Genomic DNA, 27,495 nt, shown 5'->3' on the forward strand with positions numbered 1-27,495 from the left:
CAAGCCTGGCAGGCCGTGGGGGGCGCGGGAGCCCCAGCCCGAGGCGGCGGCCATCCCTGGACGAGCCCTTTCTCTCACTGACGTACGTGGAGCGGCCCCTGGCTCGGGCTTCTGGGCCAAGGCAAGAGGCCGGGCTGCGGCACCGGCCAGGTTGGAAACATCGGCCCCGCCCGGCGGCCACACAAGGCGGCGAGTGGCGCCGGCGCTTCGGGGCCAGGGCGAAGTCGGCATGGCGTGCCGGCCGAAGGCCAGAACGGTAATGGCACGGTCCGGGGTCCGGAGGGGACCGCGCCCTGGGGGAGTGCCCGGGCCTGCTCAGCCCTGGTGCCTCGTTGCGTTCCCACGTCCGTCGTGGGTTACGCGGAGGCCTGCGGCCTCCTCCCGTCGATGGCAAAGCTAGGGGCTCCCAGGGCCGGCTTCAGGGTGCACCGGTGTGGCACGGCGCTCCCCCTCCTCAGGGCCCTCCTGGCCTCTGGTCTCCGGAGGAAGGGTGCCCAGGGGTGGTGGCCTTTCAACAGGGGCTTCCCACAGGGCCCCGGCCACAGAAGCTACCCCCCGCCCCGGGCAGGGCCTGCCACGGAGGCACCGTCCCCTCGGGCACGGAGCTGGTGAGGCGAAAGTGACACCCCGGGAGGGACTGTCCCTTGGAGTCGGGCACAGTGTGTCTCCCGTCCTCTCGGGTGGGCCGCAGATTCCTCTGCGGTGACCTGGCAGGCAGGCGCGGGTCTGCGGGCCCTGAGGCCAGGCGCGGTGCCTCGGCCCCGCGGGCCGCTTGGCAGAGGTCCGTCCCCCCTTGCGAGGGCGACGTGATCTCCTCTCGCTGTGGCCCTGGCCTGCGGGGCTGCAGCCCTTGTGTCCCCTGTGAGGGCCACGCTGGTGTTCCTGGGCCGTGGGCGGGGGCCACGTGCGTCGCCTGCCGCGGGCCGCAACCTCGCAAAGGTCAAAGCCTGTCTGCGGCTGCCCTCCCCGCAGCTTCCGGCCGTCGGCGGCGGGGTCCATTTGGCAGAGTTCGCGGGAGGGAATTTCCATGCAGGTGGGAACACACTCCCACGGAGCGGGCCGCCCAGGGAATGCTCGTTCCCTCGCGGGCCGGGGCCCTGGCGCCCAGGGGCCGTGGCCGCGCCGCCACCCTGGTAGAGAACGCGCGCGCGGCTCGGTGGGCTTTGGCGCCGGCGTTAGTTGGGGGCCGGGCCCGTGCAGCCTAGCCGCCCCGGCCCTTCTGGCAGAGTGGAGAGGTGGGGGCACCGTTTGTCCCCTGGCCGCCTGGGAGGGCTCTGCCTCGTCCTCTGCCCCGTAGGCTGCGGGCCAGGGCGGCCAGACTCCCTGTGGGCAGTTTTTGGGTTTTCCTGGGACCCCTGAGGTTCCATCCAGTGCTGGCTTCCACGGTGCACGTGGAATGGGTGGGCAGCGGCGGGAACGGATGCGTGTGGAGGTCGGTGGGCACCGCGTGGCCAGAGAGTGTTTGGGAGGGGGAAAGCCTGGCCAACGTCAGTGGCCCAGAGGCGTCCAGCGCGGCTCCCTGGGGTGCAAGGCCTCCGGGCCTGTGCCGTCGCTTGGCGCGACGCCGGGGCCAGGACCTGCGCACCAGGCACGCGTGCCCTTGCAGGGACCACCCAGGCCGCCCGGCCCAGCAGCCCCCTACACCCCCTAGCCCACCCAGCCTCCCAGCCCACACGACCCTCCGTGCGCACGAAGAGGCACGCGCGCCTGCTCCCACAGTGCCCTGCGCCCGTGGCTTGTTGCCCGTCCGCAGGCAGCCCCAAGGGGCCGAGGGACAGGACAGGCAGACAGACGCAAGGCGTAGTCACGGACTCGTTCTGCCCGGCGTGGCGAGCGGAGCCCCTGGGTAGCTTGGTCACGCCCGCGGGCGATTGCTCCCCCTCTCTCAGGTGCAGTGGCCACGCCAGGCTCGCGGTCGGCCGAGAGAAGAAGGCCTCCCCGGCCCCCGAGTGCCTGTGGTTTGCCGTACGGCCGGAAGAAGTGTGGCCCGGAACGGGCACCTTGCTGACGGGAGCGTCCGGACGGTAAGCCTTCCCTGGGTGTCAGCTAGTGCCCCTGGCTTTAGGCTTTCCCGGGGCTGCCCGAGAGGCCGCCAGTGCAGGTGGCCCGCTGGGCGTGTGGGGTTTTGCTCCCAGAGGGGCCTGTCCGTTCCTCTGGCTCAGTGGCGCGGCTCTGCACGGCCCGGGCACCGGGCGGACCCTGAGTCCCTCGGCTTGCCCCGCTGAGCCACCCGGCCCCCGCCTGGGTCAGCCGGCCAGGCGGCCCTGAATGTGCTCGGATCGATGATGACTCCCTCAACAGCATTCCTTGGAAAAGCTGAACAAAATGAGTGAGAACTCCCTCCCGTCGTTCTCATCGAAACTGAGGTCCAGCACGTTGTCCGCCCCAGGGAAGGTAAGCGTCAGGGACAGCAGGCTTCCCATTGGCCGCACTGCTTCAAGCACCAGCACCCACGGCCTGCGCCTGGGAGAGGCTCGCGGGGTGTCTCCGGGTCAGGGAGCCGTTTCCCCGCCTTAGCAGGCTTTCCACGGCTCGCAGGGCCTGGGGGCAATGAGCGGCATCTGAGGTCGAGTGGGGCAGCTGGTGCCCAAGGCCTAGGACTTCACAGGCGTGTCTGTGGCACGGGCCCTGGGAGCCGCGGGCAGGGACCTGGCTGGCAGGGCCCGCGGGCGGTGGCTGGCGACTGGGGTCGAGTGGGGCAGCCGGTCCCCCAAGGCCTAGGGCTTCAACGGCGGGTCTGGTGGCACCGGCCCTTGGGAGTCGAGGGCTGGGGCCTGCGAGGGCCCGGACGGCTGTGCGGGCCTAAGCGCGCGGCGGTGTGTGTTGAGGGGCCGAGCGTGGCAAGCCTGGCAGGCCGTGGGGGGCGCGGGAGCCCCAGCCCGAGGCGGCGGCCATCCCTGGACGAGCCCTTTCTCTCACTGACGTACGTGGAGCGGCCCCTGGCTCGGGCTTCTGGGCCAAGGCAAGAGGCCGGGCTGCGGCACCGGCCAGGTTGGAAACATCGGCCCCGCCCGGCGGCCACACAAGGCGGCGAGTGGCGCCGGCGCTTCGGGGCCAGGGCGAAGTCGGCATGGCGTGCCGGCCGAAGGCCAGAACGGTAATGGCACGGTCCGGGGTCCGGAGGGGACCGCGCCCTGGGGGAGTGCCCGGGCCTGCTCAGCCCTGGTGCCTCGTTGCGTTCCCACGTCCGTCGTGGGTTACGCGGAGGCCTGCGGCCTCCTCCCGTCGATGGCAAAGCTAGGGGCTCCCAGGGCCGGCTTCAGGGTGCACCGGTGTGGCACGGCGCTCCCCCTCCTCAGGGCCCTCCTGGCCTCTGGTCTCCGGAGGAAGGGTGCCCAGGGGTGGTGGCCTTTCAACAGGGGCTTCCCACAGGGCCCCGGCCACAGAAGCTACCCCCCGCCCCGGGCAGGGCCTGCCACGGAGGCACCGTCCCCTCGGGCACGGAGCTGGTGAGGCGAAAGTGACACCCCGGGAGGGACTGTCCCTTGGAGTCGGGCACAGTGTGTCTCCCGTCCTCTCGGGTGGGCCGCAGATTCCTCTGCGGTGACCTGGCAGGCAGGCGCGGGTCTGCGGGCCCTGAGGCCAGGCGCGGTGCCTCGGCCCCGCGGGCCGCTTGGCAGAGGTCCGTCCCCCCTTGCGAGGGCGACGTGATCTCCTCTCGCTGTGGCCCTGGCCTGCGGGGCTGCAGCCCTTGTGTCCCCTGTGAGGGCCACGCTGGTGTTCCTGGGCCGTGGGCGGGGGCCACGTGCGTCGCCTGCCGCGGGCCGCAACCTCGCAAAGGTCAAAGCCTGTCTGCGGCTGCCCTCCCCGCAGCTTCCGGCCGTCGGCGGCGGGGTCCATTTGGCAGAGTTCGCGGGAGGGAATTTCCATGCAGGTGGGAACACACTCCCACGGAGCGGGCCGCCCAGGGAATGCTCGTTCCCTCGCGGGCCGGGGCCCTGGCGCCCAGGGGCCGTGGCCGCGCCGCCACCCTGGTAGAGAACGCGCGCGCGGCTCGGTGGGCTTTGGCGCCGGCGTTAGTTGGGGGCCGGGCCCGTGCAGCCTAGCCGCCCCGGCCCTTCTGGCAGAGTGGAGAGGTGGGGGCACCGTTTGTCCCCTGGCCGCCTGGGAGGGCTCTGCCTCGTCCTCTGCCCCGTAGGCTGCGGGCCAGGGCGGCCAGACTCCCTGTGGGCAGTTTTTGGGTTTTCCTGGGACCCCTGAGGTTCCATCCAGTGCTGGCTTCCACGGTGCACGTGGAATGGGTGGGCAGCGGCGGGAACGGATGCGTGTGGAGGTCGGTGGGCACCGCGTGGCCAGAGAGTGTTTGGGAGGGGGAAAGCCTGGCCAACGTCAGTGGCCCAGAGGCGTCCAGCGCGGCTCCCTGGGGTGCAAGGCCTCCGGGCCTGTGCCGTCGCTTGGCGCGACGCCGGGGCCAGGACCTGCGCACCAGGCACGCGTGCCCTTGCAGGGACCACCCAGGCCGCCCGGCCCAGCAGCCCCCTACACCCCCTAGCCCACCCAGCCTCCCAGCCCACACGACCCTCCGTGCGCACGAAGAGGCACGCGCGCCTGCTCCCACAGTGCCCTGCGCCCGTGGCTTGTTGCCCGTCCGCAGGCAGCCCCAAGGGGCCGAGGGACAGGACAGGCAGACAGACGCAAGGCGTAGTCACGGACTCGTTCTGCCCGGCGTGGCGAGCGGAGCCCCTGGGTAGCTTGGTCACGCCCGCGGGCGATTGCTCCCCCTCTCTCAGGTGCAGTGGCCACGCCAGGCTCGCGGTCGGCCGAGAGAAGAAGGCCTCCCCGGCCCCCGAGTGCCTGTGGTTTGCCGTACGGCCGGAAGAAGTGTGGCCCGGAACGGGCACCTTGCTGACGGGAGCGTCCGGACGGTAAGCCTTCCCTGGGTGTCAGCTAGTGCCCCTGGCTTTAGGCTTTCCCGGGGCTGCCCGAGAGGCCGCCAGTGCAGGTGGCCCGCTGGGCGTGTGGGGTTTTGCTCCCAGAGGGGCCTGTCCGTTCCTCTGGCTCAGTGGCGCGGCTCTGCACGGCCCGGGCACCGGGCGGACCCTGAGTCCCTCGGCTTGCCCCGCTGAGCCACCCGGCCCCCGCCTGGGTCAGCCGGCCAGGCGGCCCTGAATGTGCTCGGATCGATGATGACTCCCTCAACAGCATTCCTTGGAAAAGCTGAACAAAATGAGTGAGAACTCCCTCCCGTCGTTCTCATCGAAACTGAGGTCCAGCACGTTGTCCGCCCCAGGGAAGGTAAGCGTCAGGGACAGCAGGCTTCCCATTGGCCGCACTGCTTCAAGCACCAGCACCCACGGCCTGCGCCTGGGAGAGGCTCGCGGGGTGTCTCCGGGTCAGGGAGCCGTTTCCCCGCCTTAGCAGGCTTTCCACGGCTCGCAGGGCCTGGGGGCAATGAGCGGCATCTGAGGTCGAGTGGGGCAGCTGGTGCCCAAGGCCTAGGACTTCACAGGCGTGTCTGTGGCACGGGCCCTGGGAGCCGCGGGCAGGGACCTGGCTGGCAGGGCCCGCGGGCGGTGGCTGGCGACTGGGGTCGAGTGGGGCAGCCGGTCCCCCAAGGCCTAGGGCTTCAACGGCGGGTCTGGTGGCACCGGCCCTTGGGAGTCGAGGGCTGGGGCCTGCGAGGGCCCGGACGGCTGTGCGGGCCTAAGCGCGCGGCGGTGTGTGTTGAGGGGCCGAGCGTGGCAAGCCTGGCAGGCCGTGGGGGGCGCGGGAGCCCCAGCCCGAGGCGGCGGCCATCCCTGGACGAGCCCTTTCTCTCACTGACGTACGTGGAGCGGCCCCTGGCTCGGGCTTCTGGGCCAAGGCAAGAGGCCGGGCTGCGGCACCGGCCAGGTTGGAAACATCGGCCCCGCCCGGCGGCCACACAAGGCGGCGAGTGGCGCCGGCGCTTCGGGGCCAGGGCGAAGTCGGCATGGCGTGCCGGCCGAAGGCCAGAACGGTAATGGCACGGTCCGGGGTCCGGAGGGGACCGCGCCCTGGGGGAGTGCCCGGGCCTGCTCAGCCCTGGTGCCTCGTTGCGTTCCCACGTCCGTCGTGGGTTACGCGGAGGCCTGCGGCCTCCTCCCGTCGATGGCAAAGCTAGGGGCTCCCAGGGCCGGCTTCAGGGTGCACCGGTGTGCCACGGCGCTCCCCCTCCTCAGGGCCCTCCTTGCCTCTGGTCTCCGGAGGAAGGGTGCCCAGGGGTGGTGGCCTTTCAACAGGGGCTTCCCACAGGGCCCCGGCCACAGAAGCTACCCCCCGCCCCGGGCAGAGCCTGCCACGGAGGCACCGTCCCCTCGGGCACGGAGCTGGTGAGGCGAAAGTGACACCCCGGGAGGGACTGTCCCTTGGAGTCGGGCACAGTGTGTCTCCCGTCCTCTCGGGTGGGCCGCAGATTCCTCTGCGGTGACCTGGCAGGCAGGCGCGGGTCTGCGGGCCCTGAGGCCAGGCGCGGTGCCTCGGCCCCGCGGGCCGCTTGGCAGAGGTCCGTCCCCCCTTGCGAGGGCGACGTGATCTCCTCTCGCTGTGGCCCTGGCCTGCGGGGCTGCAGCCCTTGTGTCCCCTGTGAGGGCCACGCTGGTGTTCCTGGGCCGTGGGCGGGGGCCACGTGCGTCGCCTGCCGCGGGCCGCAACCTCGCAAAGGTCAAAGCCTGTCTGCGGCTGCCCTCCCCGCAGCTTCCGGCCGTCGGCGGCGGGGTCCATTTGGCAGAGTTCGCGGGAGGGAATTTCCATGCAGGTGGGAACACACTCCCACGGAGCGGGCCGCCCAGGGAATGCTCGTTCCCTCGCGGGCCGGGGCCCTGGCGCCCAGGGGCCGTGGCCGCGCCGCCACCCTGGTAGAGAACGCGCGCGCGGCTCGGTGGGCTTTGGCGCCGGCGTTAGTTGGGGGCCGGGCCCGTGCAGCCTAGCCGCCCCGGCCCTTCTGGCAGAGTGGAGAGGTGGGGGCACCGTTTGTCCCCTGGCCGCCTGGGAGGGCTCTGCCTCGTCCTCTGCCCCGTAGGCTGCGGGCCAGGGCGGCCAGACTCCCTGTGGGCAGTTTTTGGGTTTTCCTGGGACCCCTGAGGTTCCATCCAGTGCTGGCTTCCACGGTGCACGTGGAATGGGTGGGCAGCGGCGGGAACGGATGCGTGTGGAGGTCGGTGGGCACCGCGTGGCCAGAGAGTGTTTGGGAGGGGGAAAGCCTGGCCAACGTCAGTGGCCCAGAGGCGTCCAGCGCGGCTCCCTGGGGTGCAAGGCCTCCGGGCCTGTGCCGTCGCTTGGCGCGACGCCGGGGCCAGGACCTGCGCACCAGGCACGCGTGCCCTTGCAGGGACCACCCAGGCCGCCCGGCCCAGCAGCCCCCTACACCCCCTAGCCCACCCAGCCTCCCAGCCCACACGACCCTCCGTGCGCACGAAGAGGCACGCGCGCCTGCTCCCACAGTGCCCTGCGCCCGTGGCTTGTTGCCCGTCCGCAGGCAGCCCCAAGGGGCCGAGGGACAGGACAGGCAGACAGACGCAAGGCGTAGTCACGGACTCGTTCTGCCCGGCGTGGCGAGCGGAGCCCCTGGGTAGCTTGGTCACGCCCGCGGGCGATTGCTCCCCCTCTCTCAGGTGCAGTGGCCACGCCAGGCTCGCGGTCGGCCGAGAGAAGAAGGCCTCCCCGGCCCCCGAGTGCCTGTGGTTTGCCGTACGGCCGGAAGAAGTGTGGCCCGGAACGGGCACCTTGCTGACGGGAGCGTCCGGACGGTAAGCCTTCCCTGGGTGTCAGCTAGTGCCCCTGGCTTTAGGCTTTCCCGGGGCTGCCCGAGAGGCCGCCAGTGCAGGTGGCCCGCTGGGCGTGTGGGGTTTTGCTCCCAGAGGGGCCTGTCCGTTCCTCTGGCTCAGTGGCGCGGCTCTGCACGGCCCGGGCACCGGGCGGACCCTGAGTCCCTCGGCTTGCCCCGCTGAGCCACCCGGCCCCCGCCTGGGTCAGCCGGCCAGGCGGCCCTGAATGTGCTCGGATCGATGATGACTCCCTCAACAGCATTCCTTGGAAAAGCTGAACAAAATGAGTGAGAACTCCCTCCCGTCGTTCTCATCGAAACTGAGGTCCAGCACGTTGTCCGCCCCAGGGAAGGTAAGCGTCAGGGACAGCAGGCTTCCCATTGGCCGCACTGCTTCAAGCACCAGCACCCACGGCCTGCGCCTGGGAGAGGCTCGCGGGGTGTCTCCGGGTCAGGGAGCCGTTTCCCCGCCTTAGCAGGCTTTCCACGGCTCGCAGGGCCTGGGGGCAATGAGCGGCATCTGAGGTCGAGTGGGGCAGCTGGTGCCCAAGGCCTAGGACTTCACAGGCGTGTCTGTGGCACGGGCCCTGGGAGCCGCGGGCAGGGACCTGGCTGGCAGGGCCCGCGGGCGGTGGCTGGCGACTGGGGTCGAGTGGGGCAGCCGGTCCCCCAAGGCCTAGGGCTTCAACGGCGGGTCTGGTGGCACCGGCCCTTGGGAGTCGAGGGCTGGGGCCTGCGAGGGCCCGGACGGCTGTGCGGGCCTAAGCGCGCGGCGGTGTGTGTTGAGGGGCCGAGCGTGGCAAGCCTGGCAGGCCGTGGGTTGCCTGTGAACTCCAGTCTGAACCAGCGCGATCCCTGGGCGAGCCCTTTTTCTCCCTCTTGTACCCGGAGCAGCTTACATCTCAGTTGTTGGGACATGTCTTTAGACACTCTTGTCGTTGGTTATTTCTTGGGAATCTGTTTCAGGTTTCTCCACAATGTGTCTATGACTACACTTCTTAATGCCTCCGGTTCCCGTCATGTCTTTGTTATGCCCTTCGCCTGGATACTAATGGTAGGGAAAGCAGAGTCCCAAATTCTTGGTGATTCTATCTGCCTTCACTTTACTAGTGTCACATTTTGTTCCCAGTTCCTTCCTGGTTTCCTGATTGAAATCTGGCTTTTGATGTGGATGACAAACCATGGCTCAATGTCCCGGCTTCAGTGTACATGATTTTTGTACTGTAGTCCTTCTGCTGTGTGCTCTCCTTTCCCTTTGTGCCCTAAAGATCTGCGTTCATTGGTGGTGTTCTTCATGAGTGTAAGTGTGGCATTGGATGAAGACCTATCTCTGGTCAGTCCTGCCTTTGTGACAATGTCTCCTTTGTTATAATGCTGGTGACATGACACTGTTACTCTGGGAGTTTCTGTTGAACTTGGGCACGGGTGTCTCCCATACTTTTAGGTGGAGTGGGCACTTTTCTGCAGGAACCTACCAGCACACTGGGGGCTTATGTTCTGTGATGCTAGGCGCAATGCCCCTGCTGGATGGGAATCTTCGGAGAGGTCCCCCCACCTGTGAAGAAGACATGTTATCTTCCAACAAGTGCAGTGTACCTCTCACCTGCGGGGCTGCAGCACTTGAGCTTTGTGAGGGCCATTCCACTGTTCCTGGTCGTAGGCAGAGGGCGCACGTCTTATGCCATAGCCTGTGTCCTTTCAACGACCAATGCATTGGTGGTTTTCCTCACTGAAGAATTGTGCCCCCAATGTGTGGGTCTGTTTTTTGGAAGTGCTGAAGAGACTATCCATGTAGGCTTGATCAGGCTTCTCTGGACTAGGCAGCCAATAGATTTCTCGTTTCTTCACAGCTCTAGGCCCTGAAGTCCACTGGCCTTGGCCATGCCGGTTCTCTGGCTGAGATTGCACCCTGGTTTCATTGGGGTTGTGTACTGACATTTGGTGGGGAAGCCATGTGCTTCGTTGCTGCAGAGGGTGTTTTGTCAAAATGGATAAGTATGGGCACCTGGCCTATAATCCTTTGGCTGCCTCACATGGCTATGCCTAGGCTTCTGCCTAGTTGCCCACACCGGAGGTTTGCCAGCCTTACTTTGGGATGTTTCGGTTTTCCACTGACTGCTGAGGTTCATTCAAGTGTGCTTCCAGTGTGATGGCTTGCTGGCCTCCACAGTCCACGTTGTCATGGTTACCAGCGGCAGGAGAGGAGGGGTGTAGATACTGGTGTGCTATGCCTGGCAACAGTGCTTTAAGAGAGGGAATCACTGGCCAGTTTCAGCCACCCCTAGAGATCAAAGGTGAACTTTGATTTGCAAGGAAATATGTCTTGTGCTGTTTTGTGGCAGGACATCAAGTTATGGATTTGCACACCGAGTAAGCTCTTGCATGCATGGAGACCTCCCTAGATGAGCAAAAACACCCTCTCTCAACCACACCACTGAACAGACTCAGACACAACCTGTACACTCACACACACAAACACACACACACCCAAACTCACAGACAGGCACATGCACCTGCTCACATAGTCCCCTGTATATGTGGCATGTTGCCCATCTGAAGGCAGCCCAAAGGGACAGAGGGACAGGACAGGCAGACACAAGGTGTAGTCACAAATTCGTTCTTCCCGGTGTGGCAAGCTGAGGACCTGGGTATGTTTCTCACACGTGAATGCGATTTCTCCACCCTTCTCAGGTGCCTTCTCAGGTGCCTTCTCAGGTGCCTTCTCAGGTCTTCAGGTTGCATATGTATGGAGCAGAGGTCCCTGACTTGTGTGTGCTCCTGGCATCTGTGTTCCCATGGAATGGTGGTCAGTGGTGGTGTTCTTCATGCCTGAAACTGGGGCTAGCTGAAAACATATATCTGGCTGGTTTTGCTCCAGGTGTCTCAGTCAAACTTTACTTTGGAGATCTTTTCTCCTCACGCAGGGATCTGGCGAGGTGCAAGTGTTACTCTGGGACAGTCCGTTGGACTCAGACACAGGTGTGTCACATCTTGTTGGGTGGGGTGGAGACGTCTCTCCTGGGAGCCTACCAGCAGGACGGGTACCTGAGTGATCTCCCAAGAGGTTCAGTGCCCCAGCCGTACCAGGAACTTGGAGAAGGTCCGCATTTCCTTGTGAAGGAGATGTGTTCTCCTATCATTGTGCCTCGCCTGTGGGGCTGCAGCCCTTGAGCTCTGTGTGGGCCATGCTGATGTTACTTATTGGCAGGACAGAGCCCACATCGCATGCCACAGGCTGGATCCCTGCAAAGGCCAAAGTGTTGGTGGCTGTCTTAGCTGAAGGATCCTGCCCCCAGTGTAGGAGTCAATTTTGAGGAGAGTGCTAGCGGGGCCTGTGGTGTAGGCATGAGCAGCCTCCTGTGGACCAAGAAGCTAAGGTTTTGCATGTTTCCTTCCAGGTTGGCGCTCCCAAACCTGCTTCCTGTGGCCATGTCAGTTCCCTGTGTGGAATGAGCCCTGGGTTCAGTCGAGTTTTACACTGGCTTTTGGTTGGACAAATGTAGTGTTTTGGTTTTTTTCTCACAGAGGGTATTTTGGAAGCCTGCACATTTTCTGAAAGAGGTTCCTGAAGGAGTTAGCCATCTTGATGGTTACAGGTATATGGGATTTATATCACAGGGCTATTGTTGGTGGTGATTCAATTAGACTTTGGCATATATGGAGACTGCTAGACACATCTGGGTAAGATATACCTATATTGCTCCTCTATTAGGAATGTTGTGTGAATTGCCTCTGTCCCAGGCATTCCATGGCTGGATGTCTGTAATAGACATGGATCTCTAGTGTGTATTCAGTGAAAATAATGCAGGCTGCCTGTTATCTTGGGGTGTACAGTGTTTCACAGTGGGTATACGCACCAGGACGTGATCATCTTCATGGTTCCCAGTTGTGGTTTGAGTAGTGTGTTGATTCTGTGGACATATGTCTTTTCCTCCACTCTTCCCCTCTCCCCCCATATGCCTACCATTGACATGGACTTGAAAGTGTTTTGATGAGACAATTGTTTAGTTTGTGTTGCCAATCCCTATCCAGTTCCCTTAAAGTAGGGATTTTCCTCTGGAAGGCAGTGGGGAAGTGGAAATTAGGGAGTTCAATGCCATGAGAAAGGCTCTTAAAATGGTGGCATGAGAAATTTCAGATTGGGGGAAAGAGCTGACTGGTTTTATGCCCTGAAGCTGTTTAAGTGTTTCCTGTTTGGTTATGCAAGTTGCTAGGTACTTCCTTGGAGGGGAGTTGCTTTTGGGTAGAGGGGCTCTGGTCTGGGGAACATCCCATGGGAGGACAAGGTAGACATGGTCCACATTGGGCCTTGGGTATTGGGTTCGGGAGCCGATATGTGGTGTGTGAGGATAGGAATAGATTCTATGTACAGCACTTTTGCCCGGGATTGGTGCATCAGCCCAAATCCATGCCTGGATACATCCATGTTTGGACATGTGCCCCACATGCATGGAAGGAGCCCACGAATCATAGGGAGAGATAGAGAGAGTGGTCCCAGTGGGTGTCACTCCCCTGGATGCCTATGGACCTGTGTGACTTTCTGAAGCTTGTGTTGTCTCTTCTCATCACTTCCCAGGTGGAATAAGCAGGATGCAGATATCAGGGATAGTCAGCTAGGCCTATACTGTGTAAAATGTGATGCCAGCCAGCCATGACTCCCCAGTAGGCACAGGGCATGTTTTGTGTGGTCATGTGGGCACAGTCATCGTGGTGTTAAACAGTGCTTCTCTGCCAAATCCTACTGGTTTTCTTTCCAGGGCACACCAAGCTGCCTACCCATTCCTGGGCCTGACTCCTCTTGTTCCCTGGGGGCTTGGCCCTGGGGTTCCCCCAAGGGCCAACATGTTTGAACTCCTCAGCTGTCCTTGGGTGGTGTCCAGCAATGTTAAATGTTCAATGCCCTTAAATGTGCTTGGATTGATGATGATATGCATCCTTTGGACATTTGAACAAAATAAGTAAGGAATCCTTACCATCACCCTCATTGAAACTGATGTCTAGCATGTGAGTCTGACAGTGAACACACAGGAGGGACACATGCCGTTCATTAGCTTTGGTGGCCGCTGCGAGTGTGTATAATGTATGCAAGTGGCCCCCTTTAGGCAGGAAAGGCTCACTGTCAGGGGGAGACCCTGCTCCCATCTGTAAGGGATTATCTGGGGGAACCAGGGCCATCAGAGTGCACACATCTGGCACCCCTTAGAGGAGCTGGCGAGGGTACATATGACAGTTCAGCTTACCCACTAGCCCGCATTTGGGCTGCCTTTAAGCCATTGAGGGCCTATCCCCACCGCTTTATTTCCTTGTCCTTTTAAGGGCTCAGAAGGTTTATATAGATAAGAGAAGGGTATGAGGCCAATCCCAGACAACTCCCCCTTCACAGCTTCTCCCTGAGATTAGGACAGGTAGCTTCTTGTGTCAGTTGGGCAGACTCAGGGAGCTTTGGGTCTTGGGAGGTTGACACCAACTAAGCTGACTGAACCTTTTGGGAGAGAGGGTTCTATAGGAGGTGGCCATGATCATGGTTACAGGGACATGGGAGTGACATCATGGGGCTATGGCCAGGGGTGATGTTATCAGTCTGAGGCAGAGATGGATATGGCTAGACACTTCTCAGGAAGGTTTCTGTATGGCTCCTCAGGGAAGGATGGGTGGGTGATTCTTCCACTGTCCCAGATTTTCCCTGATGGGAGGCCCATAATAGATAAGGATCCCTGATGTAGGTTCAATGACAATCACGCAGGATGCTTATTATCTTGGGGTGTGAATTGTTTCATTGTGGGTGTAGATGACACCAGCAGGTGGTTGCTTTCATGGTGCCTGGCTGTGATCCAACAGGCAGGTTGATTCTGTGAACAAATGTCCTTTCCCTCCCCACCACCTGCCTCCCATTGGTGTGGGGCTGAAGGTGTTTTGGGGAGAGTTGGGTTTCGTTTGTGTAGCCATCCCAATCCACTTCCCTAAGGGAAGGGATTTTCTGCTGGAAGGCAGTGGGCACCACCTCATGGAAAGCAGGGAAACCATTGCCATGAGAATGGCTCATGGAATAGGGGCATGAGAGACCTAATCCTATTTGATCATGGTGAATAATTCCACCTGATCATGGTGAATAATTCTTTTAATGTACTGTTGAATTTTTTTTTGCTAGTATCTTGTTGAGAATTTTTGCATCCATGTTCATCAGGGATATTAGCCCATAATTCTCCTTTTATGTGGAGTCGCTTTCTGGTTTTGGAATCGAGTTAATGTCGACTTAATAGAATGAGTTTGGAAGCTTTCCCCCCATTTTTTTTTTGGAACAGTTTGAGAAGAGTACATATTAACTCTTCTTTAAATGGTTGGTAGAATTCCTCTGGGAAGCCATCTGGCCCTGGACTTCTGTTTGTTGGGAGATTTTTGATAACTGATTCCATTTATTTGCTGGTTATGGGACTGTTCAAATTATATATTTCTTCATGTTTGAGTTTTGGTAGTGTGTGAGTGTCTAAGAATTTTTCCCTTTGTTCCAGATTGTCCAGTTTATTGGCATATAATTTTTTCATGGTATTCTCTTATAACTGTATTTCTGTGTGTTGGTTGTGATCTCTCTTTCCTTCATGATTTTATCTATTTGGGTCCTCTCTCTTTTCTTTATAATAATTCTGGCTAAGGGCTTATAAATTTTATTCTTTCAAAAAACCAGCTTTTACTTTCATTGATCGATTCTACTGTTTTTTCTTTCTATATCATTTATTTCTGATCTAATCTTTATTATTTCCTTCTGCTGGCTTTGGACTTTATTTGCTGCTCCTTTCCTCGCTCCTTTAGGCATAATGTTAAGTTGTATATTTGGGATCTTTCTTGCTTCTTGAGATAGGCCTGATTGCAATGTACTTTCTTCTTAAGACTGACTTTGATACATCACAAAGGGTTTGGACTGTCGTGTTTTCATTTTCATTTGCTTTCCATGTATTTTTTATTTATTCTTTAATTTCTTAGTTAACCCATTCATTTTTAGTATGATGCTCTTTAACCTCCATATATTTGAGGGCTTTCCAAATTTTTTCTTGTGAATGAGTTCAACTTTCATAGTGTTGTGATCTGAAAATATGTATGATGTGATCTTGATCTTTTCGTACCTGTTGAGGGCTGATTTGTGACCCAGTATGTGATCTATTCTTGAGAATGTTCCATGTGTACCTCAGAAGAATATGTATTCAAGGGATGCCTGGGTGGCTCAGTCAGTTGGGTATCTGACTTCGGCTCAGGTCATGGTCTCACAGTTTGTGAATTCAATCCCTGTATCAGGCTCTGTTCTGACAGGTCAGAACCTAGAGCCTGCTTCAGTTTCTGTGTTTCCCCCTCTCTCTGCCCCTCCCATACTCATGCTCTGTCTCTCCGTCTCTCAATAATAAATAAATGTTAATTTTTTTTAAAAAAAAGAAGAATGTGTATTCTGCTTTAGGATGAAATTTCTGAATGTATCTGTTAAGACCATATTGTCCAGTATGTCATTCAAAGCCATTGTTTCCTTCTTTATTTTCTACTTAGATGATCTGTTCATTGCTATTAGTGAGATATTAATGTATTCTACTATTATGGTATTATTATTATAAATGGGTTTTTATGTTTACTATTAATCAATTTATATATCTGGGTATTTCAAGTTGGGGGCATAAATATTTATAACTGTGAGATATCGATGGATAGAACCCTTAATTACGGTATAATGCCCTTGTTCATCTCTTGTTACAGTCTTTGTTTTATTTTTTTTATTTTATTTTTTTCAATATATGGAATTTATTGTCAAATTGGTTTCCATACAACACCCAGTGCTCATCCCAAAAGGTGCCCTCCTCAATACCCATCACCCACCCTCCCCTCCCTCCCACCCCTCCCCCCATCAACCCTCAGTTTGTTCTCAGTTTTTAACAGTCTCTTATGCTTTGGCTCTCTCCCACTCTAACCTCTTTTTTTTTTTTCCTTCCCCTCCCCCATGGGTTTCTGTTAAGTTTCTCAGGATCCACATAAGAGTGAAACCATACGGTATCTGTCTTTCTCTGTATGGCTTATTTCACTTAGCATCACACTCTCCAGTTCCATCCACGTTGCTACAAAGGGCCATATTTCATTCTTTCTCATTGCCACGTAGTATTCCATTGTGTATATAAACCACAATTTCTTTATCCATTCATCAGTTGATGGATATTTAGGCTCTGTCCATAATTTGACTATTGTTGAGAGTGCTGCTATAAACATTGGGGTACAAGTGCCCCTATGCATCAGTACTCCTGTATCCCTTGGGTAAATTCCTAGCAGTGCTATTGCTGGGTCATAGGGTAGGTCTATTTTTAATTTTCTGAGGAACCTCCACACTGCTTTCCAGAGTGGCTGCACCAATTTGCATTCCCACCAACAGTGCAAGAGGGTTCCCGTTTCTCCACATCCTCTCCAGCATCTATAGTCTCCTGATTTGTTCATTTTGGCCACTCTGACTAGCGTGAGGTGATATCTGAGTGTGGTTTTGATTTGTATTTCCCTGATAAGGAGCGACGTTGAACATCTTTTCATGTGCCTGTTGGCCATCCGGATGTCTTCTTTAGAGAAGTGTCTATTCATGTTTTCTGCCCATTTCTTCACTGGGTTATTTGTTTTTTGGGTGTGGAGTTTGGTGAGCTCTTTATAGATTTTGGATACTAGCCCTTTGTCCAATATGTCATTTGCAAATATCTTTTCCCATTCCATTGGTTGCCTTTTAGTTTTGTTGATTGTTTCCTTTGCTGTGCAGAAGCTTTTTATCTTCATAAGGTCCCAGTAATTCATTTTTGCTTTTAATTCCCTTGCCTTTGGGGATGTGTCGAGCAAGAGATTGCTACGGCTGAGGTCAGAGAGGTCTTTTCCTGCTTTATCCTCTAGGGTTTTGATGGTTTCCTGTCTCACATTCAGGTCCTTTATCCATTTTGAGTTTATTTTTGTGAATGGTGTGAGAAAGTGGTCTAGTTTCAACCTTCTGCATGTTGCTGTCCAGTTCTCCCAGCACCATTTGTTAAAGAGACTGTCTTTTTTACAGTCTTTGTTTTAAAGTCTAGTTTGTCTGATATAAGTATGGCTACTATGATTTCTTTTGACATCCATTAGTATGATAGATGGTTCTCCATCCCCTTACTTTCAATCTGCAGATGTATTCAGGTCTAAAATGAGTCTCTTTCAGGTACAATATAGATGGACCTTGGTTTTTTATCCATTCTGAAACTTTATGTCTTTTGACTAGAGCATTTAGTCCATCTACATTCAGAATGGTTATTGAAGGATGAAGCTGGTGCCATTGTGTTGCCCATAAAGTTGGTGTTTCTGGTGCTTTTCTCTTGTTCTTTATTGTCTCTGTTGCCTTGGTCTTTTTTTTTTCTCCACTGAGAATCTTCCTTAAAATTTCTTGCAGGGCTGCTTCAGTGATCACAAACTCCTTTAGTTTTCATTTGTCTGGGAAAGTCTTTACCGCTCCTATTCTGAATGACAGCCTTGCTAGGTAAAAAATACTTGGCTGCATAATTTTTCTATTCAGTACATTGAATATTTCCTGCCACTCCCTTCTGACCTGCGAAGTTTCAGTAGATAGGTCTGCTGGTAACCTTAGGTGTTTACCTTTATAGATTAAGGAACTTTTTGTCCCTAACTGCTCTCAGAATTCTCTTTATCTTTGTATTTTGCAAGTTTCTCTATGATATATCATAGTGTTGACCTGTTTCTGTTAATTTTGATGGGAATTCTCTGTGACTCTTGGACTTGAATGCCTGTATCTTTCCTCAGGTTAGGGAACTTCTCAGCAATAATTTGTTCAAATAAAACTTCTGCCCCTTTTTCCCACTCTTCTTCTTGTGGGACTCCTATGATATGGATATCAATTCATTTCATGGAATCACCTAATTCTCTAATTCTCCCTTTGTGACCTAATAATTTCCATTCCCTCTTTTTTCAGCTTCATTATTTTCCATAATTGTATCTTCCATATCACCTATTCTGTCTTTTGCTTCTTCAATCCTCATCGTCACTTTATTCAGTTTGTTTTGCATCTCAGTTTTAGCAATTTTTATTTCTTCCTGACTAGTTGTTAGGTCTTTGATATCTGTAACAAGTGACTCTCTGGTGCCCTCTATGTTTTTTTCAAGCCAAGGTAGCAGTCTTATGACTGTTGTTCTAAATTATTGTTCAGATTTGGGGCACCTTGGTGGCTCAGTCGGTTAAGTGTCCAACTTCAGCTCATGTCATGATCTTGTGGTTCATGGGTTCAAGCCCCACGTCAGGCTCTGTGCTGACAGCTCAGAGCCTGGAGCCTGCTTTGAATTCTATGTCTTCCTCTCTCTCTGTCCCTCCCACACTCATACTCTGTCTTTCTTTTTCTCAAAAATAAACATTAACTGTTTAATAAATAAAATAAATAAATTATTATTCAGATTTATCACTTACATCTGTTTTGAGCAAGTCCCTGGATGTGTTTTTTTCTTGACCTTTCTTTTGGGGGAGAATTTCTCTGTCTTGTCATTTTTTTATAAATTTCTGTGTCTGCATGTTTTTAATGCTTGTTATGTTTCCTGCACCTGACAGCACTGCTATATTAAAAATGGCTTATACACTGTCCAGTGCCTGTCAGTTCAGGAAGTGTTTCTGGTGCATGCTGTGTGCGCTCTGCTGATGTGTTTTAGCTGCTCTTCCCGACTGGTCAGTCCTCTGCAGATATCCTCCTTGCTTGCAGTGGTAGGGTTCAACACCCCAATCTGGGACCCAGCAAGGCATGGGACCCAGAAAGACATGGACCCACTCTACCCTCCAGAGGAGATCCCTACAGCACTGTGCTTGGCACTGTTCTGTCTCAGAAAATCCGTTGCATGGCCACACAGGTACCTGGAGATTATGGTGAAACACAGTAAAAAGCTGCAGCCACTTTATCTGCCCTCTGCACACACCTGTGTACCCTGTGGTTGAATGTTCACTTAAAGGCACCAGCCAAGTCTTTTGTCCTTGGAGAGGCATTATACCCTCTTTCAAATGCTCTCCAAGAAGGGTAACTTTCTCCCCCAGTTCAACCAAAGGGATCCCCACACCACACTGTCTGATATCCACTCCTGGGCTTCCCCTTTTTTCTCCCCAGGAAAACCACAACCAGCCTGGATACACTCCAGCAAATGGTGCAGACTTTTAAGAACTCAGAAATTGAGTTTCACTGTTTATAAAAGCATGTAATAGTCAGTTTTTCACTATTCCCCCATCAATGGTTTTGAGGGAGTGCTTTTCTTGTGAAAACTCAATGCATTGCTCTCTCTCACTCTGTTTCCTTCTCCTCTCTGCAAAAATGGCTCCTACCCTTCTACAGCACCACACCTTTTCTCTTCCCCAATTCCCTTCTCTGCACCATATACCTGCCACATTGTCTCCCTAAAATTGTGCAGAATGTTCTCTTAATCCTCAAATCAATTTTTTAGGTGTCCAATATGATTTGATGTTGATCTAGCTCTGTTCAAGTGATGAGACTAGATTTGGGCCCCCCTACTACACCACCGTCTTCTGCACTGTGATTTTATATGTTTTTAAAAAAAATTTTTAGAACGTTTATTTACTTTTGAGACAGAGAGAGAGAGAGAGAGAGAGAGAGAATGAGAGAGAGAATGAGTTGGTGACAGGCAGAGAGAGAGGGAGACACAGAATATGAAGCAGGCTCCAGGCTCTGAGCTGACAGGACACAGCCTGACATGGGGCTTGAACCCACAAACTGTGAGATCATGACCTGAGCTGAACTCGGATACTTAACCAACCAAACCACCCAGATACCCCAAGTGTTTTTAGATTATTTTCTTTTTTTTCAAGATTGAATAAAATCTATTGATTCATACTAAGTTCACTTAATATGTTCCTCTTATGTTAAGACTAATAATGAGACTATCCTATGAGATTTTTATATCATTTTCATTTATAAAGTTTCTCTCTCTCTTTTTTAAGATTCTTATTACTTATGTGACATTGGCTTAATTTTATTTTGTTCCACATATTTTTAGTTATAATATGAACATGTTTATCATCACTAAATTTAAATACTTGTTAGACAACTAAATCCTTGTTTTAATCTTTTATTGGTATATGTTTATTTTATGTTCTCATTCTATTTATACTGTGGAGCATTAATAATCTGGTGAGCCATTCATGCTGTCTTTTTTTATTTCCAGAATTTTTTTTCTCTTTTCTTCTTAATATAGTATTTAAAACTATCCAAGCAAATTAATTAATAAAGTTAAATTTAAATTTAGGTAAACAGTGAATCTTACCATCTTTTGCTTGGTTGAAAAATAGTCATTATCTCATATATATATACATATATATACATGTATATATATGTATATATATATACACTTTATTACTATATAGTTCAAGGTGGACAGAGATGGGTTTCATATAAAATATTACATGAAGAAGCACTTCAGGCATAGTTAGGCCAAAACATCCTCAAGGGCCAGTGGGAAGTCTCACATCGGTAAGCATTTTGTCCTGAAGATACTGGAATACCTCTCAAGGTATTGTAACACTTCAGTGACAATGAGCCTCTGGTTATTCTACTCAGAAATGTGGTCACCAGTGATTCTGGTCTCCATGATTAATTTAGTGTTGATCAATGTCTCTTAGTATAACAGAATCCTGAATTCTAGTGTATGCCATATATCTCATTATAATGGTCCCTTTTATAAGTGTGCCTGGATAAATGATGACTCCACAAATGGATTTTGTTGGAATATGAACAAAGTGAGTAACAAAAATTAATTTTATGAGCTGAGGTCTAGTCCATGAATCATGCTGAGTAAAAATGTGGAAAGGAATTCAGTTTGGTCAGCAAATGTTATTTTAAAAATGCTATGGTATTGTAAAACAAACATGCTGGCATAGTCTAGAGGAAATGAGTTGTAAAAAGATGTATATAACCAACTGTGGGATGATATAACTACTCTTTGTGTACTTGACTGCCAGTGTTTACACATGTGTCATAAGTAGACCCTGGGGAACCACCACATAAATAATGAGTCCCATGAGAAATGTTTGTGACTACACTTAAGTTATTCACATGTTTGAGCTGCTGGAAACTTCTGAGTGATGATGGGTGTCTTTAGTGAGCTTAGATTGTCAAAATCCAAAGATATTATGAAATTTTACTTATCATTTTCTATTAAGTAAAACAATGTGTGTTTCAAGAGTAGGCACTCTATGTTGAATCCTCACAGTATATTTTAATTTCCTTGTCAACCCACATACTAGGATTGGAACAGTTGATTACATATTGTTTTCTTTGTTTTTTTCTATGATCTAAGCAAGAAATTTCATATACTTTTGAGTGATGGCTTCAACTACATGGTAGATTAAACATTTTTATATGTGAGAGTCATATTTTAAATTCTTGTATTCTTACATGAATTACATTATCCTCTTTCATTTATCATAAATGGGTTTCTAATGTGTGTAGACAAACACCATAGTTATAATAAATCATTTCTCAGTGAATTTACTGGGGAAATTTTTAGGCAAATATCTTAGAAAAAATTATTTCTGTACTGTTGAGATCAAAATTGTGAGCATAACAATTGTCATCAGATGACCCAATGAATATCCATGAAGAATTCTTATAATTTTTTATAACTAAATATTCCATTAGGAAAATTTTGTTTTGCAACTTCTCTATCTTCCTATATACTTTGTAGATAGAGTGTAGTATCAGAATTCCATGGAATCTCATCACTGCACCAATGAAGTGCTGATTTTGAAGTGATCCCTTATCTGGGAAGGGAAAAAACAATATACTCCTAATTTTAACACCAAACTTGTAGCAAATTTATGTATCTCTGTTGTCTTATTATTTTTTAAGTAATCCAAATTTAATTCAATTAGTGTATAGTTGGTTAATACAAACTATTATTAGCATTAATAATTGTGGGAATATGTGAAGTTTCAGTCTCCTTTATTTTTCAGATTTTACTCTTTCTTCTACTTTGAATAACCAGAAATATCCTATAGTAATAATAAATTAGTGTATTTTTACAGAAAGGTACATAGTGAGTACTCCTGCCTAATGCAACTTTGACAAATGGTCATATATGCCATTCATATTTCCACATTTATACTTTTTAACCAAAGGTAGGTGTGGGCCAAAAACTAGGTTTCATATATATGAGTTTAATCCTTCTCCTTGATGTATGACATGAGAGAAACTGTTGGGAATAATTCTGCCTCCCATCCTCAAGGGCCAGTGGGAATTCTAACATCAGTAATCATTTTGTCCTGAAAGTGCTGACATTTCTCTTAGGGAATCATAATACTTCAGTAACACTCCAATAATACTGGCTACTCTGGTCAGCCATGGGGCTGGGTAAGCATTTCTCAGGGTGATAGAATCCTGAGTTCTTGAGTGTCTGTCACATAGCCATTCTAAAGATCTATTTTATAAATATGCCCATATCAATAAAGACTTCAAAAAAAGTGGATCTTATATAAATCTGAAGAAAATGAATAACAAGTCACTTCTATGAGCTGAGCTCCAGAATAGGGACCATGCAAGGCTAAAACTGTGTAAAGAATTCAGTTGGTCAGGTAGTAGTACCAACAGAGTACTTGAAAGCTAACCTGACTACATATTAAGCAAAGTTAATTGCAGTTAATTATAGTTGTCTATAAATATCTAATTGTTGGGTAAAATGATAAAATTCTATTTGTTTCACAGGTAGTATCCATATACTCATACTAAACAGACCATGTAAAACAAGCACATGAGTAATTATCTCAGTGGAAAATGGTTGTGCCTATGTAGGACATTCATGCTATTTACTTAGATGCTACAATATGCTTAATAAGAAGCAGTCTATTGATGTCAATTAGATAGCTTATTTGAAGAACTTATGACTCTTATTTGGCATTTATCTCTTAAATAAAATAAACAATTGGTAATTTTAAAGTTGGTTTTATTCCTGTGAATGTTTTAGAGTGTTTTAATTTGATTGATGTTGCAGTCACAGGAAGTGGAATAGTTGTTTTTTGCTATCAGCCAGGAGGCAATTTTCTAGACATTAGAGTAAAGCATTCAGGTAGATGCTACATAAAACATTTTAAAATCATGAAATAATTAATTTCCAGTTCTTGGTATTCAAGGTAGATTTCATTTGCTAATATTTCCCCAGCCAATTTTATGTGTATTTAAATGTGGATTATAGATCCACAGCTAATATCATCCTCAAAGGGAAAAAACTGAGAGCTTTTCCCCTAAGGTCAAGAACACAATAGGGATGTCCACTGTCACCACTGTGGTTCAAGATAGTACTGGAAGCCCTAGTCTCATCAATCAGACAACAAAAAGAAATAAAAGGCTTCCAAATTGGCAAAGAAGAAGCCAAACTTTCACTCTTCATAGTTGACATGACATTCTATGTGGAAGACCCAAAAGACTCCAAAAAACTGCTAGAACTGACACGAATTCAATGAAGTCACAGGATATAAATCCATATACAGAAATCCATTGCATTTCTACACACCAATAATGAAGCCGCATAAAGAGCAATCAAGGAATTGATCCCATTTACAATTGCACCAAAAGCCATAAAATATCTAGGAATAAACCAAACAAAGAGGTAAAGGATATATATGCTGAAAACTATAGAAAGCTTATGAAAGGATTGAAGAAGACACAAAGAAATGGAAACACATTCTTTGCTCAGGAATGGGAAGAACAAATATTGTTAAAATATCTATACTACCCAAAGCAATCTACACATTTAATGCAATCTCTGTTAAAATAACATCAGCATTCTTCACAGCTGGAACAAACAATTCTAAAATTTGTATGGAACCAGAAAGGACCCCAAAGAGCCAAAGTAATGTTGAAAAAGAAAACCAAAGCTGGAGGCATCACAATATGGAGGCAAACCATAAGCTGTAATCATCAGGACAGTATGGTACTGGAACAAAAACAGACATAGATCAAAGGAACAGAATAGAGAACCTACAAACGGACTCACAAATGTATGGCCAACTTCAGCAAAGCAGGAAAGAATATCCAGTGGAAAAAAGTCTCTTCAACGAATGGTGCTGGGAAAACTGGGCAGATACATGCAGAAGAAACTGGACCACTTTCTTACACATACACAAAAATAAGCTCAAAATGGATGAAAGACCTAAATGTAAGGTAGGAAACCATCAAAATCCTAGAGGAGAAAACTGGCAGAAACCTCTTTGACCTCAGCCACAGCAACATCTTACTACCCATATCTTCAGAGGCAAGGAAAACAAAACCAAAAATCAACAATGGGACCTCATAAAGATAAAAGCTTCTGCACTACAAAGCAGTCAACAAAACTAAAAGCCAAGTGATGGAATGGGAGAAGATATTTACAAATGACCTATCAGATAAATGGTTAGTATCCAAAATCTGTAAAGAGCTTATCACACTCATCAGCCTCCAAACCCCCAAATAATCCAGTGAAGAAATGGGCAGAAGACATGAATAGACACTTTTCCAAAGAAGACATCCAGATGGCTAATAGACACGTGGAAAGGTGCTCAACATCACTCATCATCAAGGAAATACAAATCAAAACCAAAATGAGATAGCACCTCACACCTGTCAGAATGGCTAAAACAAACTTAGGAAATAGCAGATGATAGCGAGGAGTCAGAGAAAAGGGAAAACTTTTGCACTGTTGGTGAGAATGCAAACTGGCGCAGCCACTCTGGAAAATAGTATGGAGGTTCTTTTAAAAATGAAAAATAGAACTACCCCAGAGCACCTGGGTGGCTCAGGACTCTTGGTTTCAACTCAGGTCATCATCCCACAGTTCATAATATCAAGCTCTGTATCAGGATCTATACAGACAACATGGAGCCTGCTTGGAATTCTCTCTTTCCCTCTCTCTCTGCTCCTCCCCCCTCTCAAAATAAATTTTAAAACATTAAAAAAATAGAACTACCCTACAAACTAGCAATTGCACTAGCACATATTTATGCCAAGGATACAAAAATGCTTATTTGAAGGGGCCCATACACCCCAATGTTTATAGCAACTCTGTCCACAATAGCCGAATTATGGAAAGAGCTCAAATATCCATAGACTTATGAACATATAAAGGTGTGTGTGTGTGTGTGTGTGTGTGTGTGTGTGTGTAATGGAATATTGCTCAGTGATCAAAAAGAATGAAATCTTGCCATATGAAACATCATAGATGGAACTAGAGTGTGAAATAAGTCAGAGGTAAATATATGATTTCACTCATATGTGGAAATTAAGAAACACAACAGATGAACATGGGGAAAAGAAGAAAAAATAAGATAAAAACAGAGAGGGAGACAAACCATAAGAAACCCTTGAATACAGAGAACAAACGTAGAGTTTCTGGAGGGGGTTGGGTGGTGGAATGGGCTAAATGGATGATGAGCATTAAGAAAGGCACTTGGGATAAGCACTGGGTGTTATATGCAAGTGATGAATCACTGAATTCTACTGAAACCAATACTACATTATATGTTAACTAACCTGAATTTAAATTTAAAAAATAAAGATGGATTATAGTTATAATGAATGATCCTAAGGGGAATAATTGGCAAAACCTTGACCTCAGTATCTTCTAAATAAAAGATGACTTCTGCTTCAGGAGTGACTATAATTTTCTTGTAATGTAGGTTGTCACGTGCATATCTATGGTTAATTCCTTGTAACCTGTTAATAGTAAACTTTCAATTAGGAAGTTTTTATTTTCAACTTCCATAATTTACTCCAAGCATAATAGATTGGAAATTACATTGGAATTGCTTAAAATTGTTCCTGCCACACCATTTGAATTGCTGATGTTGTTACTTGTACAAATTTCCTCTTCTGGAAATGTTCAGAACACTGATTTCCAGGGTTAACATTGCAATTTTTAATAAATTTATTTTTCATGAATCATTTTTATTTTTAACTTTTGATTTAAATCTAGGTTAGCTAACATATGGTGTGATATTAGTTTCAGGTGTACAATATAGTGATTCAACACTTCTACACAACACCCCGTGCTCATTGCAGCAAGTGCACTCCTTTAAAAACACTTTTTAACTAATCAATAATGTAATTGGTTTTGCAAAAACTCTATGAATCCAACAAATGTGAGGTTTAATAACTTGCTGAGTCATCTGAGGCTTCTGTCTCATTTCTAATAATATCAGAAAAATCCTAGTAATCAATTAGTATATTTTACATGCAGGTACATGATGAGCCATCCAGTCTTTTCCACGGTTGACAAATGGACATGTATACTTCTAATATTTCCATATTTTTACTCTATTTCCACAGGTTAATGTGAACCAAAACCTTGGTTTCATATGAATAAAAAGTATCTCCTTCCTCTTGAGATGTGACAAGGAACAAAGTATTGGGAATAATTCTACCATCTCATCCTCAAGAACCAGTAGGAATTCTACCACCAGTAAGCATTTTGTCCTGAAGATATTGACACTTCTCTCAATACACTGTAGCACTCCTATTACGTTATGACTCTGCCTGTGCTTGTCAGCCATGAAGCCAGATCATTAACTGTGATGACTGGTCTCCATGATTAAATACTATGGTTTAGTGTGTCTCGGGGTGAAATAATCTGGGGTACTCAATGTCTGTCATATATGTCAGGATCAAGATTTTTTTAAGTGTGCCTGGAACAATGATTCTAATTGGAATCTGAACAAAATGAGTGAGAAAGTCACTTCTGTGAACTGAAGTCCAGCACAAGACACCATACTAGGCAAAAATGTGGGAAGGGGTTCAGTTTGGTCAGCTGGTGTTACTAATAGGCCTATAGTAATTGAATTCTATCCTGATTGCATACATTAAGGATAATGAACTATACAGAGATCTATCAATTTCTGATTTAGGAATAACATGACAACTCTTTGAGTGCCTGGCTGGCAGCATCCATATATTCATAGTAACCAGACCCTGGAGAACCAGAATGTGAGGAGAGAGACCAGGGGTTATGCCTACCCTTGAGCCATTCACACATTTTTCTTACATGCCAAAATCTTCAGAGTGAGGAGAAGTTGATTGAGATCAACTAGGTAATTAACATAAAGGATATGTGTGTTTACTGATTTATGTTTTAAGTAAAAGAAATGTGTAAATTGAAGAGTAGTTTATATTTGTCAAAACTTCTTAAAGCATGTTTTAATCTCCTTGCTTATGAAATCACAAGAATTGCAGCACATTTTTCCCTCTGTCACCCTAATAGACATTTGGGCTGTGGACCTTAGTAGATGCTGCACTAAACATTTTTAATTATAAAATGATTACATTTTTAATTCTTGGTGTTTTAGGTAGATTTTACTGCCTAATATTCATATTTTGTTAGTAAGCTTCATAGTTAACATTGAAGGGAACATCCAGTTTTATTATTTATTTATTTTTGGGTTTTTTTGGGTTTTTTGGTCTCTTTTTTTATTATTATATGAAATTTATTGTCAAATTAGTTTCCATGCAACACCCAGTGCTCATCCCAAAAGATACCCTCTTCAATACCCATCACCTATACTACCCTCCCTCCCACCCCCCCATCAACCCTCAGTTCTCAGTTGTTTTTTTTTAACGTTTATTTATTTTTGAGACAGAGAGAGACAGAGCATGAACGGGGGAGGGGCAGAGAGAGAGGGAGACACAGAATCGGAAGCAGGATCCAGGCTCTGAGCCATCAGCCCAGAGCCCGACGGGGGGCTCGAACTCACGGACCGTGAGATCGTGACCTGAGCCGAGGTCG

General features: G+C 49.9%; 1 protein-coding gene, 3 non-coding genes and 1 pseudogene across 4 annotated transcripts in view; all 5 read left to right on the forward strand.

The window, feature by feature from the left end:
* LOC125168024 (uncharacterized) overlaps positions 1-27,495 on the forward strand; it is a 76,560-nt gene that overhangs the window by 37,279 nt on the left and 11,786 nt on the right. The window contains exons 26-32 of the mRNA XM_047863007.1: positions 1,890-2,024; positions 2,302-2,394; positions 4,731-4,865; positions 5,143-5,235; positions 7,572-7,706; positions 7,984-8,076; positions 26,046-26,178. Of these exons, the coding sequence (XP_047718963.1) occupies positions 1,890-2,024; positions 2,302-2,394; positions 4,731-4,865; positions 5,143-5,235; positions 7,572-7,706; positions 7,984-8,076; positions 26,046-26,078 (717 nt within the window). The 3' untranslated portion in view covers positions 26,079-26,178. The remainder of the gene's footprint in view (positions 1-1,889; positions 2,025-2,301; positions 2,395-4,730; positions 4,866-5,142; positions 5,236-7,571; positions 7,707-7,983; positions 8,077-26,045; positions 26,179-27,495) is intronic.
* Positions 2,277-2,370, forward strand: LOC125169257 (small nucleolar RNA SNORD116). Its single transcript, XR_007153573.1, has one exon. It is a non-coding gene; the product is annotated as a small nucleolar RNA SNORD116 (small nucleolar RNA).
* On the forward strand, positions 5,118-5,211 carry LOC125169258 (small nucleolar RNA SNORD116). The gene has a single exon (XR_007153574.1). It is a non-coding gene; the product is annotated as a small nucleolar RNA SNORD116 (small nucleolar RNA).
* On the forward strand, positions 7,959-8,052 carry LOC125169259 (small nucleolar RNA SNORD116). The gene has a single exon (XR_007153575.1). It is a non-coding gene; the product is annotated as a small nucleolar RNA SNORD116 (small nucleolar RNA).
* LOC125169262 (uncharacterized) lies at positions 12,638-12,722 on the forward strand (annotated as a pseudogene).

Source organism: Prionailurus viverrinus, chromosome B3 (assembly GCF_022837055.1).
Source record: "Prionailurus viverrinus isolate Anna chromosome B3, UM_Priviv_1.0, whole genome shotgun sequence".
Lineage (NCBI taxonomy): Eukaryota > Metazoa > Chordata > Mammalia > Carnivora > Felidae > Prionailurus > Prionailurus viverrinus.